This window comes from Pelobates fuscus, chromosome 7 (genome assembly GCF_036172605.1).
Source record: "Pelobates fuscus isolate aPelFus1 chromosome 7, aPelFus1.pri, whole genome shotgun sequence".
In the NCBI taxonomy this organism is placed as follows: Eukaryota; Metazoa; Chordata; class Amphibia; order Anura; family Pelobatidae; genus Pelobates; species Pelobates fuscus.
This window is the reverse complement of record NC_086323.1, coordinates 66,666,050-66,682,243: the sequence shown is the minus strand read 5'-3', so window position 1 is coordinate 66,682,243 and position 16,194 is coordinate 66,666,050. Positions and strand designations below refer to the sequence as shown.

The following is a 16,194-nucleotide window of genomic DNA, read 5'->3' as shown; positions in this document are numbered from 1 at the left end:
GAATTAGGGATGATCTAGTCTAGTTGCTAACAACTTAGCTACAACTCTGTGAAACCTAAATCATGACATGCCATATAGCTCTCTATTTGGAGCAGGTTAGTAGGGAAGAGTGGGCTAATGGAGAAAAACTACACTACAACGTGTGGGCTTATGGAGAAAAAAATATATTAAAAAAAAAATTAAATAAGCTTAGCTGTTACCTACCTGCACATAGTTTACCAACATGTATGGGTGCTCGTGGTTTTCCTCCTAACACAGCCTTTCTCAGAGATAGAAAAAGCAGGGAAACATTTTAAAATGAATGTGATTTCCTTATGCCTGACAGTCATTTAGTAGGGGGCTAAAGAGTGTTTGTAATTTAAGTTTTTTTTTACTTTTTTTTTTTTTTTTTATATTTACAGCAAGATGAAACACTGAATGCAGCAGAAGTGATCCTGAAAAACTGGAACAAATAAAGATTAGGAAAGACTGTACCCTTTTAAGCAAAAAATGGGATGAAGACTGATTAAGAAGAAATCATGGGATAATGGCAATCTAGGTGCATTGTGGAACACATTTAACAAATACTACAGGGACAATTCTAGCAATATTGTGTGGTAATCTAGATTTGTATCGTGGCAGGCCACATACTATTCTGTAACATATGCATTTGAAAATGTCAACTTTATAAAGATTACATTTTTAGAATTCAAAGAGTTTAGTCAACAAATTACCAACTGAGTAAGGGGTGTACTGATCTTTCGGGCACTCAGTCATGGAACAAAGTAGGGATGCACCGAAATGAAAATTCTGGGCCGAAACTGAAAATTCAGGATGCCCTTGGTCGAAAACCGAAAATGACATTTTTCCCTAAATGAATTTTAAAACGTTTTTTTCCCCCCTGTAATTTGTATTACTATTAGACCTTCTACCTTCTCTTTTAGTGGTCCCCCTTCTTAATGTTCCTCTCTCCCCCCTCTAGTGTTCCTCCCCCCCACCTCTTTTTTAGTGTTCTTTCCGTTTTTGAAGTCTTAGAAATACAAGAATTATGCTGCTGCTGTTTGCAAATTGTGAAGCACTGTTCATCTTCAGTTAGACGTACTCAGACTCTCAAAACAGATTAAAAAAACTCTGACTATAATCCATGAAGTTTTAACTAATTATTTTAACAAAGAATATGCCTTCAAAAATAAAAGAAGTCTAACTGTTGGCATGAGCGATATTGATGGCACTATATTTGGCAAGAATACACATGCACAGCGATAGTGTTGCTGAAAGTGCAATCTGCAACAGCAGAGCACAATCTCAAAAGTTTTTTCCTGAACTCATGGTCGCACTTTATACTTTATGACCAAGAAACTGTACTTTTGGAATATTGTTGGAAGATGCAGTTACAAGGGGCACATGAACAGGTCTCCTTCCAAGTCGTTAGTGAGGAGAGTGTGGTGTTTGAAGGACTTAATTGCCATAACCCCCCCCTCCCCCTTCCCATTTAACAACCGTATTCCTCTGGGAAACCCCAAATCCTTCCAAGCATTACCCCAGATTATCACTAATTTGTCCCCTCAACCAAGATGGTCTCTGTGTTGTGCTTAACCCCTTAAATTTATGCCACCCCACACCAGGTAATACAATACATAGCTTTACTAAGCCATTCATTATTTGTTAATACCGTCTCTTACAGCAACTTCAGATAGATCTGCAAGAGACAAGACAAAAACATGTTCAGCATTGCTTGTGGATGAACAAATTAGACATTATAAAGGCATACCAAAATATATAAAATAAATGTTCTGCCCAGATTCTTATATCTCCTGCAGACCCTTCCGGTCCCCATACCACAGGAATATTTTTCTACAGCCCGCAAAACATTCACTCAATTAGTTTGGCTCTGGAAACAAGCGAGACTACTACTCTATCCTAACTAGACCCAAACAGCAGGGAGGTCTAGGTCTTCTGGATCTAGCTAAATACCACCAAACGGTTCATTTACAAAGAATTATCAAATGGACCCAATTCCCTTCCCCGACAAGCTATGGATTTCTATTGAAGACAGATTCACTGAAACACCCCTTGCGGCACTACACTGTTTCTCCCCTATACCCGTTAGTGGGTAATTTGGACTTTGAACAGGCAAAATCTCCACACTACCTGAAATCTTTAGACATACCAACACTGCAGACTGTAAGATATCTATACAGGAGGCACGTTGACGCACCTCCCTGCCCCACATCCAATCAACTTCATCTCACATGTTCACTACCACGAACAAGTAAGGTTTGTGAAAAACATCTTGAACCTCGAATCAGTGAACAGACAACTAACCAACTATGAGGCACTATGCACGGAAACACTGCCGCTGACCCACACCATTTCGGTACCATATCACCTACTGCTTACACAACAGCTCCCATACATTACTAAATACTGGGAAACCGATTTGAGACACTCCCTAACACCTAAACAATGGACCCAACTGTTCGCACTAACGCACAAATCCTCCATCAGCACCAAGAGGCAAGCTACAAGATGGTGTCCCACAGGTACAAGAGTACAGAAAGACTTTCTACTATGGGATTCCACTGTGACCTAGAATGCTGGAGATGAGAGCGAGAACTGGGCACACTCTTCCACATTTGGTGGAGGTGCCGGAAGATACAACCTTTCTGGGATGAGATACACAAAGACTGTGTCCTTAATCACTGAAGCACAATTGAAATTTTCACCGGACACCTACCTACTTCAAGTAACTACGATTCCACTCAAACCTTACAAGAGATCAGTATTACCACACTTACTTAATGCTGGGGAATCAAGGAGCTTATATTTACAGCAGTGAGAAAAACACAAACATATGAAATTTGGTACTATTGGATCCAGTGGATATCATGTATTCCCACAGAGATTAAGAGGAGGGAGTCAGCTACTAGATTATGAACCGAAATTTAAATAAAACCCCAAGTGAGACCAATACTTTTTTTCCCCTCCCCAGCTCTCGACGCCCCCCCACTTTGTTTGCTACCCAATCTTCCTTGTCCCATCCTTTCTCCATACCAAAGACTACTAAAAAAGACTGGACATAACCCATTTTGAATACCCTGTGTTGTCTACTTTTTAAAATGGTATGCCATGGTGGTGGGGTTAATTTTCATTTATGGGCTGCCTTACAGTGTCAAAGGCAACATAACCAACCTGTGAAATTTCAAGTTGCAAAAAACAGAAATGGGCAAGTCTTTCATATGATCCTGTAACTTTCCAAAACACATTAAACCTGTACATGGGGGGTATTGTTGTACTCGTGAGACATTGCTCTTCACAAATACAAGTGTTTTAGATCAGAAACCTGTATAATACAGGATAGCATCTGTGAAAGGGCAGTTTATACAGGGAGTGCAGAATTATTAGGCAAATGAGTATTTTGACCACATCATCCTCTTTATGCATGTTGTCTTACTCCAAGCTGTATAGGCTCGAAAGCCTACTACCAATTAAGCATATTAGGTGATGTGCATCTCTGTAATGAGAAGGGGTGTGGTCTAATGACATCAACACCCTATATCAGGTGTGCATAATTATTAGGCAACTTCCTTTCCTTTGGCAAAATGGGTCAAAAGAAGGACTTGACAGGCTCAGAAAAGTAAAAAAAAGTGAGATATCTTGCAGAGGGATGCAGCACTCTTAAAATTGCAAAGCTTCTGAATCGTGATCATCGAACAATCAAGCGTTTCATTCAAAATAGTCAACAGGGTCGCAAGAAGCGTGTGGAAAAACCAAGGCGCAAAATAACTGCCAATGAACTGAGAAAAGACAAGCGTGCAGCTGCCAAGATGCCACTTGCCACCAGTTTGGCCATATTTCAGAGCTGCAACATCACTGGAGTGCCCAAAAGCACAAGGTGTGCAATACTCAGAGACATGGCCAAGGTAAGAAAGGCTGAAAGACGACCACCACTGAACAAGACACACAAGCTGAAACGTCAAGACTGGGCCAAGAAATATCTCAAGACTGATTTTTCTAAGGTTTTATGGACTGATGAAATGAGAGTGAGTCTTGATGGGCCAGATGGATGGGCCCGTGGTTGGATTGGTAAAGGGCAGAGAGCTCCAGTCCGACTCAGACGCCAGCAAGGTGGAGGTGGAGTACTGGTTTGGGCTGGTATCATCAAAGATGAGCTTGTGGGGCCTTTTCGGGTTGAGGATGGAGTCAAGCTCAACTCCCAGTCCTACTGCCAGTTTCTGGAAGACACCTTCTTCAAGCAGTGGTACAGGAAGAAGTCTGCATCCTTCAAGAAAAACATGATTTTCATGCAGGACAATGCTCCATCACACGCGTCCAAGTACTCCACAGCGTGGCTGGCAAGAAAGGGTATAAAAGAAGAAAATCTAATGACATGGCCTCCTTGTTCACCTGATCTGAACCCCATTGAGAACCTGTGGTCCATCATCAAATGTGAGATTTACAAGGAGGGAAAACAGTACACCTCTCTGAACAGTGTCTGGGAGGCTGTGGTTGCTTCTGCACGCAATGTTGATGGTGAACAGATCAAAACACTGACAGAATCCATGGATGGCAGGCTTTTGAGTGTCCTTGCAAAGAAAGGTGGCTATATTGGTCACTGATTTGTTTTTGTTATGTTTTTGAATGTCAGAAATGTATATTTGTGAATGTTGAGATGTTATATTGGTTTCACTGGTAAAAATAAATAATTGAAATGGGTATATATTTGTTTTTTGTTAAGTTGCCTAATAATTATGCACAGTAATAGTCACCTGCACACACAGCTATCCCCCTAAAATAGCTCAAACTAAAAACGACTTCCAAAAATATTCAGCTTTGATATTAATGAGTTTTTTGGGTTCATTGAGAACATGGTTGTTGTTCAATAATAAAATGAATCCTCAAAAATACAACTTGCCTAATAATTCTGCACTCCCTGTATGTGAAAAATGCCCAATATAACTATGAACTCTAACTTGGCCAGTGATTGTGACTAAGTGGATACAAAGAAAGACTGGACATACCCCATTTTTTTTTAAATATACTTTTTATAGTTTTTTTCACAAATATTACAAATATCATACTGAAAGTGAATCTCTAAAATATATCAATTAACTTTTCTCTCAAATCTAAGTGAAATACATCCAATAAGGGATGTGCATGGGCAAAAAATTTGGTTCAGTTCAGCACTACGGGACTTCAGCAATTCCGTTCGGTTTGGCCACAAATTTATTTACATTACTGTTTGAACGGAGGGAAGTTAAACACGCCTATAAGGGTTTGTATAAAAGACTATGACAGGCAAAAGTGGGCAGATCTGAAGAAGCCGGGAATACAGCGAAAAGTGTCACCACCCTCGACCATGCACAAACGCACGTTTGTACGCCTGCAGACTGGTAACTCCGCCCCCCCCCGGAAGTCTTTGGTTGCGGCAACTCGGTTACCTTGGTGGAAGAAGCCGGCCTTTTACTGTAAAGTACCTGAACTGTTGCATTGCATATACAAGGGGGAACGTTGGAGGAAGCTGCTATGTAATATTCTGTGCAATAAATTTAAGAAGTGGGTTGATTGTCTCTTCCGTTTTTTTTTTATCCCTGGAGAGAGTGTCATAGTTAGACAGGCTCTTCTGCTCTACTTTTGTGAGTGTGCATTTTATCTATTACATTTTGCTTTCTGTTATATAGATTTACACTATTTGTATTTTTTTCCTCCTTTTTATGTTGCATGGAGATGATCAGCATATGCATTTCTAAGTGAGTGCTTGGTGTATTTTTATCACAGTTTTACACAAATGTGCACAATACATGTGTTAAGAAATTGTATGCACTTTAATGCAAACCAAATTTTTTGCACAATAAATCACTTGTTGCACTTTAAATAACTTTGTCTTAAAGGCACAGTGCACACACACACATATATATATATATATATATATATACATATTTTATTTGTGTGTTGTTATGAGCTATAACACGGTTTAAGGTTCTGCGTTTTTCAAGAATATTGTGTTACGTCTTATAAATGTATCCAGAGGACGAGTATTATTAGCGCCTGTATATTCTCTTCATATAGTTAATTTCCATTATACTATCTATATTTTTAGTAATTGCTATCCCCAGATAGTTAAATTTATTCTTGGCCCAGGTAAATCCATATGCCTCTCGTATATCACTCTGGGTAATATTATCCAATCCCACTCCCATCAAAATGGTCTTATCAATATTCAATTTATAGTCAGAGGCCTCACTATACTTTTTAAATTCTCCCATTAATGCATCCAAAGATGTTTTTGGATCTTCACTTGTTAATAAGATGTCATCCGCATACATAGATATTTTATACTCATCATTATTAACCTTGTACCCTTGAATATTTTGATTATTCCTAACATTAATCAGGTTTTTGAATGTGTTAAATGACACCTTTATGTCACAACTGGCACCAACTAGAAAGGATGCTTGTCTGGATCTCATCAAAACAAACAATGTTGATCTTTTAACCAATATTCAAGTATTTGGGAAATAGTGATCACAATATGGTAAATTTTGAAATAAACTAAAAAAAGCAAAAGCAAGTGGGGTATACTAAACCATATAATTTAAAAAAAGCCAATTTCAATAAGATTAGGGCAGCTCTACAACATATTGACTGACATAAACTCCTTAGTGATAAAAACATTGAGGATAAATGGAAACTATTCAAACAAATATTAGAAAGGTACATTTCTCAGTATGTACCATTGGGTAATAAATATAAAAGAAAAAAATTAAAACCAATGTGGCTTAGTAGAGAAGTAAAACAAGAGATTAAAAATAAGAAAAGGGCATTTAAATCAGACAAATCAGAGGCATCCTATTTAAGATATGAGGAAGCCAATAACGCTTGCAAAAAGGCAATTAAAGTGGCTAAACTAGAAAATGAGAAATTGATAGCTAAAGAATGCAAAACCAACCCAAAAATTGTTTTCAAGTACATCAATTCTAAAAAAACTAAAAATGAAAGTGTAGGTACACTGGAAACAGAGTTGGGTTTATTCGCTAATGAAGACCAGGAAAAAGCAGAAATTTTAAATAACTATTTTTCTTCAGTATATATTAATGAGGATCCTATGGCAAGAGATATGCAAATGATTGCTGCAAAAAACTTGCAATTAACTTGTGATTGTATAACTCGTGACAAGGTGCTACAGCTATTAAAGAAAATGAATGTAAATAAAGCTCCGGGGCCTGACAGTATTAACCCACGAGTACTTAAGGAGCTAAGTGGGGAAATAAGTGAACCTCTGTATTTAATTTTTAAAGATTCTTTTGTTTCAGGTGTTGTACCGGAGGATTGGAGGTAGGCAGATGTTGTTCCTATATTTAAAAAGGGTTCAAAATCCTTGCCTGGAAATTATAGACCTGTGAGCTTAACTTCTGTAACTGGGAAAATACTTGAAGGGCTATTAATGGATGATATTCAGGAATTCATTGGGAAGAACTTTGTTATTAGCAATAATCAGCATGGTTTTATGAAACATAGGTCATGTCAAACTAACCTAATTGCATTCTACGAAGAAGTAAGTAGAAGTATAGATCAGGGTGTTGAAGTGGATGTGATCTACTTGGATCATTTTAGTTATGAAGAAAGGTTAAAAAATTAAATCTGTTTAGTTTGGAAAAACGGCGCCTGAGAGGGGATATGATAACTTTATACAAACATATTCGGGGCCAGTACAAACCTTTATCTGGAAATCTATTCATAAACAGGGCTATACATAGGACACAAGGTCACACATTTAGGCTGGAAGAAACGAGATTTCATCTAAGGCAAAGAAAAGGTTTTTATACAGTAAGAGCAATAAGGATATGGAATTCTCTGCCTGAAGAGGTGGTTTTGTCAGAGTCACTACAGATGTTTAAACTGCAATTGGATAAATACTTACAAAAACATAACATACAGGGATATAATTTCTAATTAGTGGGGTAACAGCTGCTTGATCCAGGGAGACATCTGACTGCTATTTTGGGGTCAAGAAGGAATTTTTTCCTAGTTTGTGGCAAAATTGGAAGCGCTTCAGACTAGGTTTTTTGCCTTCTTTTGGATCAACAGCAACAAGATATGTGAGGAAGGCTGAACTTGATGGACACATGTCTCTTTTCAGCTATGTAACTATGTAATTGCCAGTGGTTCTATTGAGAGTATATATAGTAAGGGAGATAATGAGCATCCTTGCCTAGTCCTATTGTTGATCATAATCCAATCTGAACAGATATTTGGCCCAACAACTCTAGCTGATGGATTTTTATATAAGGCCATAATTGCCTCTAGTATCCAACCCTGTATATTATATACCCGTAGGACTTGATCTAAGAAAGCCCAACTTCATCTATCAAACGCCTTTTCAGCATCTACTGCGATAGTTAAAAGCGGGATCTCCCTTCTCTTAGAACCATCTATAATGTCAATTATTTTTCCTCATATTAAAACCAGACCATTTCCCGGGTACGAACCTGTGACAAAACCCCTTTTGTCACTGGATGGTTAGGTGACAAGCTGCCCTTTTCCCCTGGCTGTTGGAGGAGCCTGATTGCCAGCCTCATTCCGCATAACTATGGCCTCTGGGAGATTGGGCCCTTTAAAAACATTATTCAGCCATACCGGAGAGTATTTCACTACTTCTGGCACTTTAAATACTATGGGGAAGGATTGGTACCTTTTTATATGGCACTTCGGATGCAGCCGAAATGCCGAAGTCGTCGAAGTGGCTGCCATTCGACAAAGGAACACGTGGCAGCAGCCATTTTAATTTAGTCGAACGCGGTCAGTGGTGTGTGCTAGTAAATCCATGGAACTAAAATCGGCTACACAAATGCACGAACACCGCTGACCCTTACTGTCTCCTCCACTTCGATGCTTCGGCTAAAGTCGAAGTGCGTTCGACAATTCGAACGCCATGTTACACTATTTGCATGAAAGGGGCCCGTTCGTGCATTCGAATGGGACTTAGTAGTTTTTCTAAGAGAACTGCCTTTAACATCGGAAATAGACCGGCTGCACAGCCCAAATCTATGGAACTGTTTCGGCTCATGTTTGGGGGATTGGAGAACTACACTCTGGGGATTGCTATAATCACTATACTCCCCAGGGTATAATCACTAAGCTCTGCTAAGAGCTTGGTCCTGTTCCTGCTCTCTGGAATTCGGAGAGGTTGACCTACTGGAAGCTGGACCCTGGTCTTGGGTCCTGAGTGGGTGGAGACGGCGAGTCCCCAACCAAGCTGCGGCGGTTCGTGGGAGTCTACAGTGGTTATGGTGTCTGGCGGAGTGCTTGGAGTCCTCAGGAAGCACTAGGAGCATCCATCAACGGAAGGTACCCGGTCGGATTGCCAGCGGTTCCGTTACAGTGGTGGCAGCGGTGGGATGGCGTCCTAGTGCGAGGAGAAGCAGCTCGAAGACACCGGTAATGTTTGGAATTACAATTGAGGGCAACGCTAGTATTTGTACAGCGCCCCTGTTCACAGCAGCATGGAGTATGGGAGCCCCTACGCAGCGACCCCATACGTTGAGGAGTTCCAGTGGAGATTGCAAGCCACACTGGAAAAGTATGTTCTTGTGTCAGACGAGGTGGAACTGAGTTATAGAGAGACTATAATGCAAGAGCTCTGGCAGGAGTCCCTGGAGGTCGCACAGCTTCGGCGGAGAAAGAAGCTTCCAAATAAAGCACAGCGCTGGCAGCAACAAGTGGCTCAGCGGATGGGAATCCTAGGAGAACAACCCTTGGCGGAGTGGGTAAGATACCTTGAGTTCCTAGTTCAGAGAGAGATGATGGGGGATGACTCATACCGGGCGCTGTGGTGGTACGCAGTCCAGCGAGACACTTGGGTGACAGAGGAGGTCCAGCCAGAGGGGGAGGCATACTATGGCCCCGGCCTGTTGCTCAAGGCCATGCAGGAAGATGATGACTTTGGGAGTCAAGAGGTGTCGCGGTTCTGGGCTATTTATCTGTACCGGAAAAAGATGCTGCCATTTCCTTCAGCTGTTGAGTTGGGACGAGACCTCGCTTACCAAGTTACTCGGGACTGGGCATTGGAGCAGGACTACCAACGCTTCCTTAGCTCAATGCGGCCCCAACCTCCCCAGCGGCAGCCAGCATCCCAGGGAGAGGAGATTGTCGGTCCCTCGTCCCTGCAGCAACCATCATCACTGGGAGTCGAGACAGTCGGTCTGACGCGGCAGTGGGTTGTCTAGGGAGAAGAGGCAACCGGTCTCTCTCCACAGCGGCAGCCAGCATCCCAGGGAGAGGAGATTGTTGGTCCCTCGTCCCTGCAGCAACCATCATCACTGGGAGTCGAGACAGTCGGTCTGACACCCCAGCAGCAGTGTGTTGTCAAGGGAGAAAAGACAAACGGTCTCTCTCCCCAGCGGCAGCCAGCATCCCAGGGAGAGGAGATTGTCGGTCCCTGGTCCCTGCAGCAACCATCATCACTGGGAGTTGGGACAGTCGGTCTGACTCGCCAGCGGCAGTGGGTTGTCAAGGGAGAAGAGACAACCGGTCTCTCTCCGCAGCGGCAGCTAGCATCCCAGGGAGAGGAGATTGTCGGTCCCTCGTCCCTGCAGCAACCCTCATCACTGGTAGTGGAAATGATCGCTCCCACTACCCAGCACCAGGGAGCGTTACCGATAGTCGGGACAGTCAGTCTCTCTCCCCAGCGGCAGCGTACCCTACCCCTCCAGTCGGTGCAGATGGGACTGTGGTCTCTGCACCCAACCTACAGGGATATTGGATGACCTGTCCAGATCCCAAACTACCCATACAGGATTACCAGGAGGAGGAGGTAAGAGATGTCTCCCCTCCCCAGCCAAGTTGCGTCCAGGTTACCCCAGCAGAAGCGCTGGCATCGGGGCAGAGCGCAGTTGGTCTCTGCCCCCCAAGGCCCCACAGCGTGTTGCGTGTTGCCCAGTACCACCAGAGGAACCAGGTGCAGTAAATGTGTGTTGTGGGCGGGTTACTCATGTACTTGTTCACTGTGGGTAGGTTTATCGACTAACTCAGGCACTGACCGACAGGTCAGGTACCTGGTTAGTCTGCCCCCCAAAGGGGAGATATGTGACAAAACGCCTTTTGTCACTGGATGGTTAGGTGACAAGCTGCCCTTTTCCCCTGGCTGTTGGATGAGCCTGATTGCCAGCCTCCTTCCGCATTACTATGGCCCCTGGGAGATTGGGCTCTTTAAAAACATTATTCAGCCATACCGGAGAGTATTTCACTACTTCTGGCCCTTTAAATACTATGGGGAAGGATTGGTACCTTTTTATATGGCACTTCGGATGCAGCCGAAGTGCCGAAGTCGTCGAAGTGGCCGCCATTCGACAAAGGAACACGTGGCAGCAGCCATTTTAATTTAGTTGAATGCGGTCAGCGGTGTGTGCTAGTAAATCCATGGAACTAAAACCGGCTACACAAATGCACGAACACCGCTGACTCTTACCGTCTCCTCCACTTCGACGCTTCGGCTAAAGTCGAAGTGCATTCGACAATTCGAATGCCATGTTACACTGTGCTATTTGCACAAACGGGGCCCGTTCGTGCATTCGAATGGGACTTAGTAGTTTTTCTAAGAGAACTGCCTTTAACATCGGAAATAGACCGGTTGCACAGCCCAAATCTATGGAACTGTTTTGGGCAGGAAAATGTCCTTGCGGTCGGTCATAAAGGACTTCTGTCTAACTTTTTATGTACTGGAGGGATTTGTATGATTTTTTGTTATGTTTATACCTCAAGTATGCTGATTCCGAATATGTATGGTTTATGTCAATATGATGCATATTTTTAAAGTTACAGTTTATGTATAAAAAGTGTATTTTTCCTGCCTGTGATACATGACATTAACGGTTAACCCATTGTGTTCAGTAATTATATCACAGGAAGAGGGGAGAGATTGTATGTTTGTGCTGGGTGTGTTTTACGGTTTGCCTGTAAATGATTGGTTGTACTGTGTCCCACCCTGTGGGATGTCCCCTTGCATGGGGACTTGCATAAAAGCAAGTATGGTCATTAAAAGTTCAGATCATCTTGTACCTTCAGGAAGTTTCGGCTCATGTTTGGGGGATTGGAGAACTACACTCTGGGGATTGCTATAATCACTATACTCCCCAGGGTATAATCACTAAACTCTGCTAAGAGCTTGGTCCTGTTCCTGCTCTCTGGAATTCGGAGAGTTTGACCTACTGGAAGCTGGACCCTGGTCTTGGGTCCAGAGTGGGTGGAGACAACGAGACCACAACCAAGCTGCGGCGGTTCGTGGGAGTCTACAGTGGTTATAGTGTCTGGCGGAGTGCTTGGAGTCCTCGGGAAGCACTAGGAGCATCCATCAACGGAAGGTACCCGGTCGGGGTGCTAGTGGTTCCGTTACAGAACCCAATTTGACAAACCCCATTTTGAATACCCTGGGTTGTCTACTTTTGCAAATGGTATGCTATGATAATTTTCATTCCTGGCAAGCCATACAATCTCAAATGCAACATAGGCCCAGCAAATCAATCTGACAAATTTCAATGTATAAAAACTGAAAATGGGACAAGCCCTATATTTGACCCGAAAACTTTTCAATACCCCATAAACCCTGTAGATTGTGGGTACTGTTATATTAGTAAGACATCGCTGAACACAAATATGTGTATTTTATTGTAGTAAAAGCTACCAGTATAATGACCTTCATGGTTAACGTTCCATGGAGAACTACGAAAATATCAAAATGTCTTACTTTTTCACAAGTTTTTCGATTTTATTCATATTAATTTATATCTTATATATAAATATTTGATAGTAAATGAAAGCCCTGTTTCCCCTGAATGAAATGATATATAATAAGTGTGGGTGCACTTAGTATGAAAGAGGTGAATTATGGTTGAACAGACAGACAGATCAAATTCCAGGTTTTGTTTTGATTAGAACTTGTACAATTTGCCCCCTCCTTAACCCCTTAAGGACGGAGGACGGTTCAGGACCGTCATCGGCATTTTTGCGTTGCCGACCGGCGACGGTCCTGAACCGTCCTAACCGTCCAATGTACTTACCCGATCGCCGTCGTTCCCCCGGCGGCGATCGGCGTTGGTCCCGGTGTGGGGAGACTGCCTGCAGCCCAGACAGTCTCCCCATGGCGGTTTAGGACCCCTGTGGCCATGTGATCGCCCAACAGGGCGACCACATGGTCACAATAGGTGTCCTAGTCTCTGCCTGCAGGGGGACTGTCTGTGCTGACAGGCAGTCTCCCTGCAACTGTAAAATCATAAAAAAATGTTTAAGTGAAAGTTAATAAAAAAAAATAATTATATATGTGTATATATATGATATATAGACATATATTATACCTATATAATATATGTCTATATATCATATATATATAATGTCATGCTAAGTGTATTTTTATATTAATATGTATTGTATATATATATATATATATATATTATTATAAAATACGAATAATAAATAATTTAAATTAAATTAAAAAAATTAAAAATTATAATAAAAATTAAAAAAAATATATATCTATACGAAATTTTATTCTAACTGTATTTTGATATTAATATATATATATTTATATCAAAATACACTTAGAATGAAATTGTATATATATCTATGTATATATAAATAAATAAAAAGAATGCGAACTATTCATATGTCCATATACAAAATTACATAAATAATTATATAAATATACACGTAGACTTCAAATATATAAATATGCATATATATTTAAATTCTACGTGCGTATTTATGTAATATTTTTATGTTATGTTATGTTTTTATGTTTATGTTATTTTATTGATTGCAATTTAAGGGACCTGCCTGCCAACCCAGGCCGAAAGTCCAGAGAATTTAATTTGCTATCACTGTATTTTACCATGTAACGTTCTACGACACCCTAAAACCTGTACATGGGGGGTACTGTTTTACTCGGGAGACTTCGCTTAACACAAATATTAGTGATTCAAAACAGTAAAACATATCACAGTGATGATATTGTCAGTGAAGGTGACTTTTTTGCATTTTTCACACACAAACAGCACTTTTACTGATGATATAATTGTTGTGATACATTTTCCAGTTTTGAAACACTAATATTTGTGTTCAGCAAAGTCTCCTGAGTAGAACAGGACCCCCCATGTACAGGTTTTAGCGTTTTTGAAAGTTACAGGGTCAAATATATGGGTCAAATATTTTTACATTGAAAATGGCCAGGTTGGTTACGTTGCCTTTGAGAGCGTATGGTAGCCCAGGAATGAGAATTACCCCCATGATGGCATACCATTTGCAAAAGAAGACAACCCAAGGTATTGCAAATGGGGTATGTCCAGTCTTTTTTAGTAACCACTTAGTCACAAACACTGGCCAAAATTAGCGTTCAATTTAGTTTTTTACTTTTTTCACACACAAACAAATATGAACGCTAACTTTGGCCAGTGTTTGCGACTAAGTGGCTACTAAAAAAGTCTGGACATACCCCATATTGAATACCCTGGGATGTCTACTTTTAAGAAAATATGTACATGTGGGGTGTTATTTAGCAATTTATGACAGATAATAGTGTTACAATGTCACTATTGATACATTTTAAAAATGTATGTTTTGAAACCGCAATATCCTACTTGTACATATAGCCCTATAACATGCAAAAAAATAGCAAAAAGCATGTAAACACTGGGTATTTTTGAACTCAGGACAACATTTTTAATCTATTTAGCAGTTTTTTTCATTTGCTTTTGTAGATGAGTAAAAGATTTTTCACATAAAATTCAAAAAACTTATTTTTTTCAATTTTTCATCATATTTTTTCATTTTTTTAAAAATTAAATTACATGAGATTATATAAATATTGGTATGTAAAGAAAGCCCCTTTTGTCCTGAAAAAAAACAATATATAATTTGTATGGGAACAGTAAATGAGAGAGCGGAAAATTACAGCTAAACACAAACACCACAAAAGTGTCAAAAAGATGCCTGGTCGCAAATGTACAACATCGCAAAAAAAGTCCGGTCCTTAAGGGGTTAATTATGCAAATCAAAATGGCCGTTATTTATTTATTTATTTATGATAACTTGCAGCTCAGACATTGGTAAAGCTGCCATTTTTCAAAAAGGGCAAAAGCCCCTAAACTTTAGCTCTTAACCTTTTTTTTTTTTTGGGTTTGGTTTAAATGTCGCGCATGCGCACCAGAGACGGCTAGTTTTTCCTAACGCCATATCGCTGGAGCTACGCACGCACGCACGCACTGCGAGTCTCCAGAGGGTAGTGGGCAAGCAGGCAGACGCGCGCGCGCAGGCGCACGCACACGCGCACTAACAATGCGCCGCTGTAAACCGCCTTAGACCCGCCTCCCCCCCCCTTCGGCACGTGACCAGCCGAGTCTATAAAAAGCCGATCGCAACGCTGGCAGTTTTTACTCATTGCCCAGATTCAGCGAACATGGCGTCGTCGAGTCGGTGAGTGTCTCGCCGCAGTTGCTGTGATGTAATGTCCTCGAGTAGCGGCTCTCTGATTAAGGCGATGGGAGGAGAGAGGCGGCGGCCTAGAGCCTGGCTGTGTCTCCCCCAGCAACCCTCTCTGCCGGCTATGGTGGCCAAGGCCGCAGGAGCTCCATGGGGCTACCACACAGGCTGCACATTGCCAGAACTCGGTGTAGGCCTCACTTCTAGTAAACACAATGTCAGACCCGGTGTATTATGCCCCATGTTACACGGTCACATATTGTACTATCACTTCCTTTTTTTTGCCCCAGCTCTCACCATGTCCTGGCAGGTCACCATTCCCCGGCAGCTCTCGCCATGTCCTGGCAGGTCACCATTCCCCGGCAGCTCTCGCCATGTCCTGGCAGGTCACCATTCCCCGGCAGCTCTCGCCATGTCCTGGCAGGTCACCATTCCCCGGCAGCTCTCGCCATGTCCTGGCAGGTCACCATGCCCCGGCAGCTCTCGCCATGTCCTGGCAGGTCACCATGCCCCGGCAGCTCTCGCCATGTCCTGGCAGGTCACCATGCCCCGGCAGCTCTCGCCATGTCCTGGCAGGTCACCATGCCCCGGCAGCTCTCGCCATGTCCTGGCAGGTCACCATGCCCCGGCAGCTCTCGCCATGTCCTGGCAGGTCACCATGCCCCGGCAGCTCTCGCCATGTCCTGGCAGGTCACCATGCCCCGGCAGCTCTCGCCATGTCCTGGCAGGTCACCATGCCCCGGCAGC

At 42.1% G+C, this 16,194-nt stretch overlaps 2 protein-coding genes across 3 annotated transcripts in view; both read left to right on the top strand.

The window, feature by feature from the left end:
* KYAT3 (kynurenine aminotransferase 3) overlaps nucleotides 1–1,120 on the top strand; it is a 28,101-nt gene extending 26,981 nt beyond the window's left edge. For both annotated transcript variants that reach the window (XM_063427314.1, XM_063427313.1), the window contains one exon: nucleotides 402–1,120. In XM_063427314.1, the coding sequence (XP_063283384.1) occupies nucleotides 402–455 (54 nt within the window). In that variant the 3' untranslated portion in view covers nucleotides 456–1,120. The remainder of the gene's footprint in view (nucleotides 1–401) is intronic.
* Nucleotides 1,121–15,340: 14,220 nt separating this feature from the next.
* The window catches only part of GTF2B (general transcription factor IIB), a 29,527-nt gene continuing 28,673 nt past the window's right edge, over nucleotides 15,341–16,194 (top strand). The window contains exon 1 of the mRNA XM_063428362.1: nucleotides 15,341–15,441. Within this exon, the coding sequence (XP_063284432.1) occupies nucleotides 15,425–15,441 (17 nt within the window). The 5' untranslated portion in view covers nucleotides 15,341–15,424. The remainder of the gene's footprint in view (nucleotides 15,442–16,194) is intronic.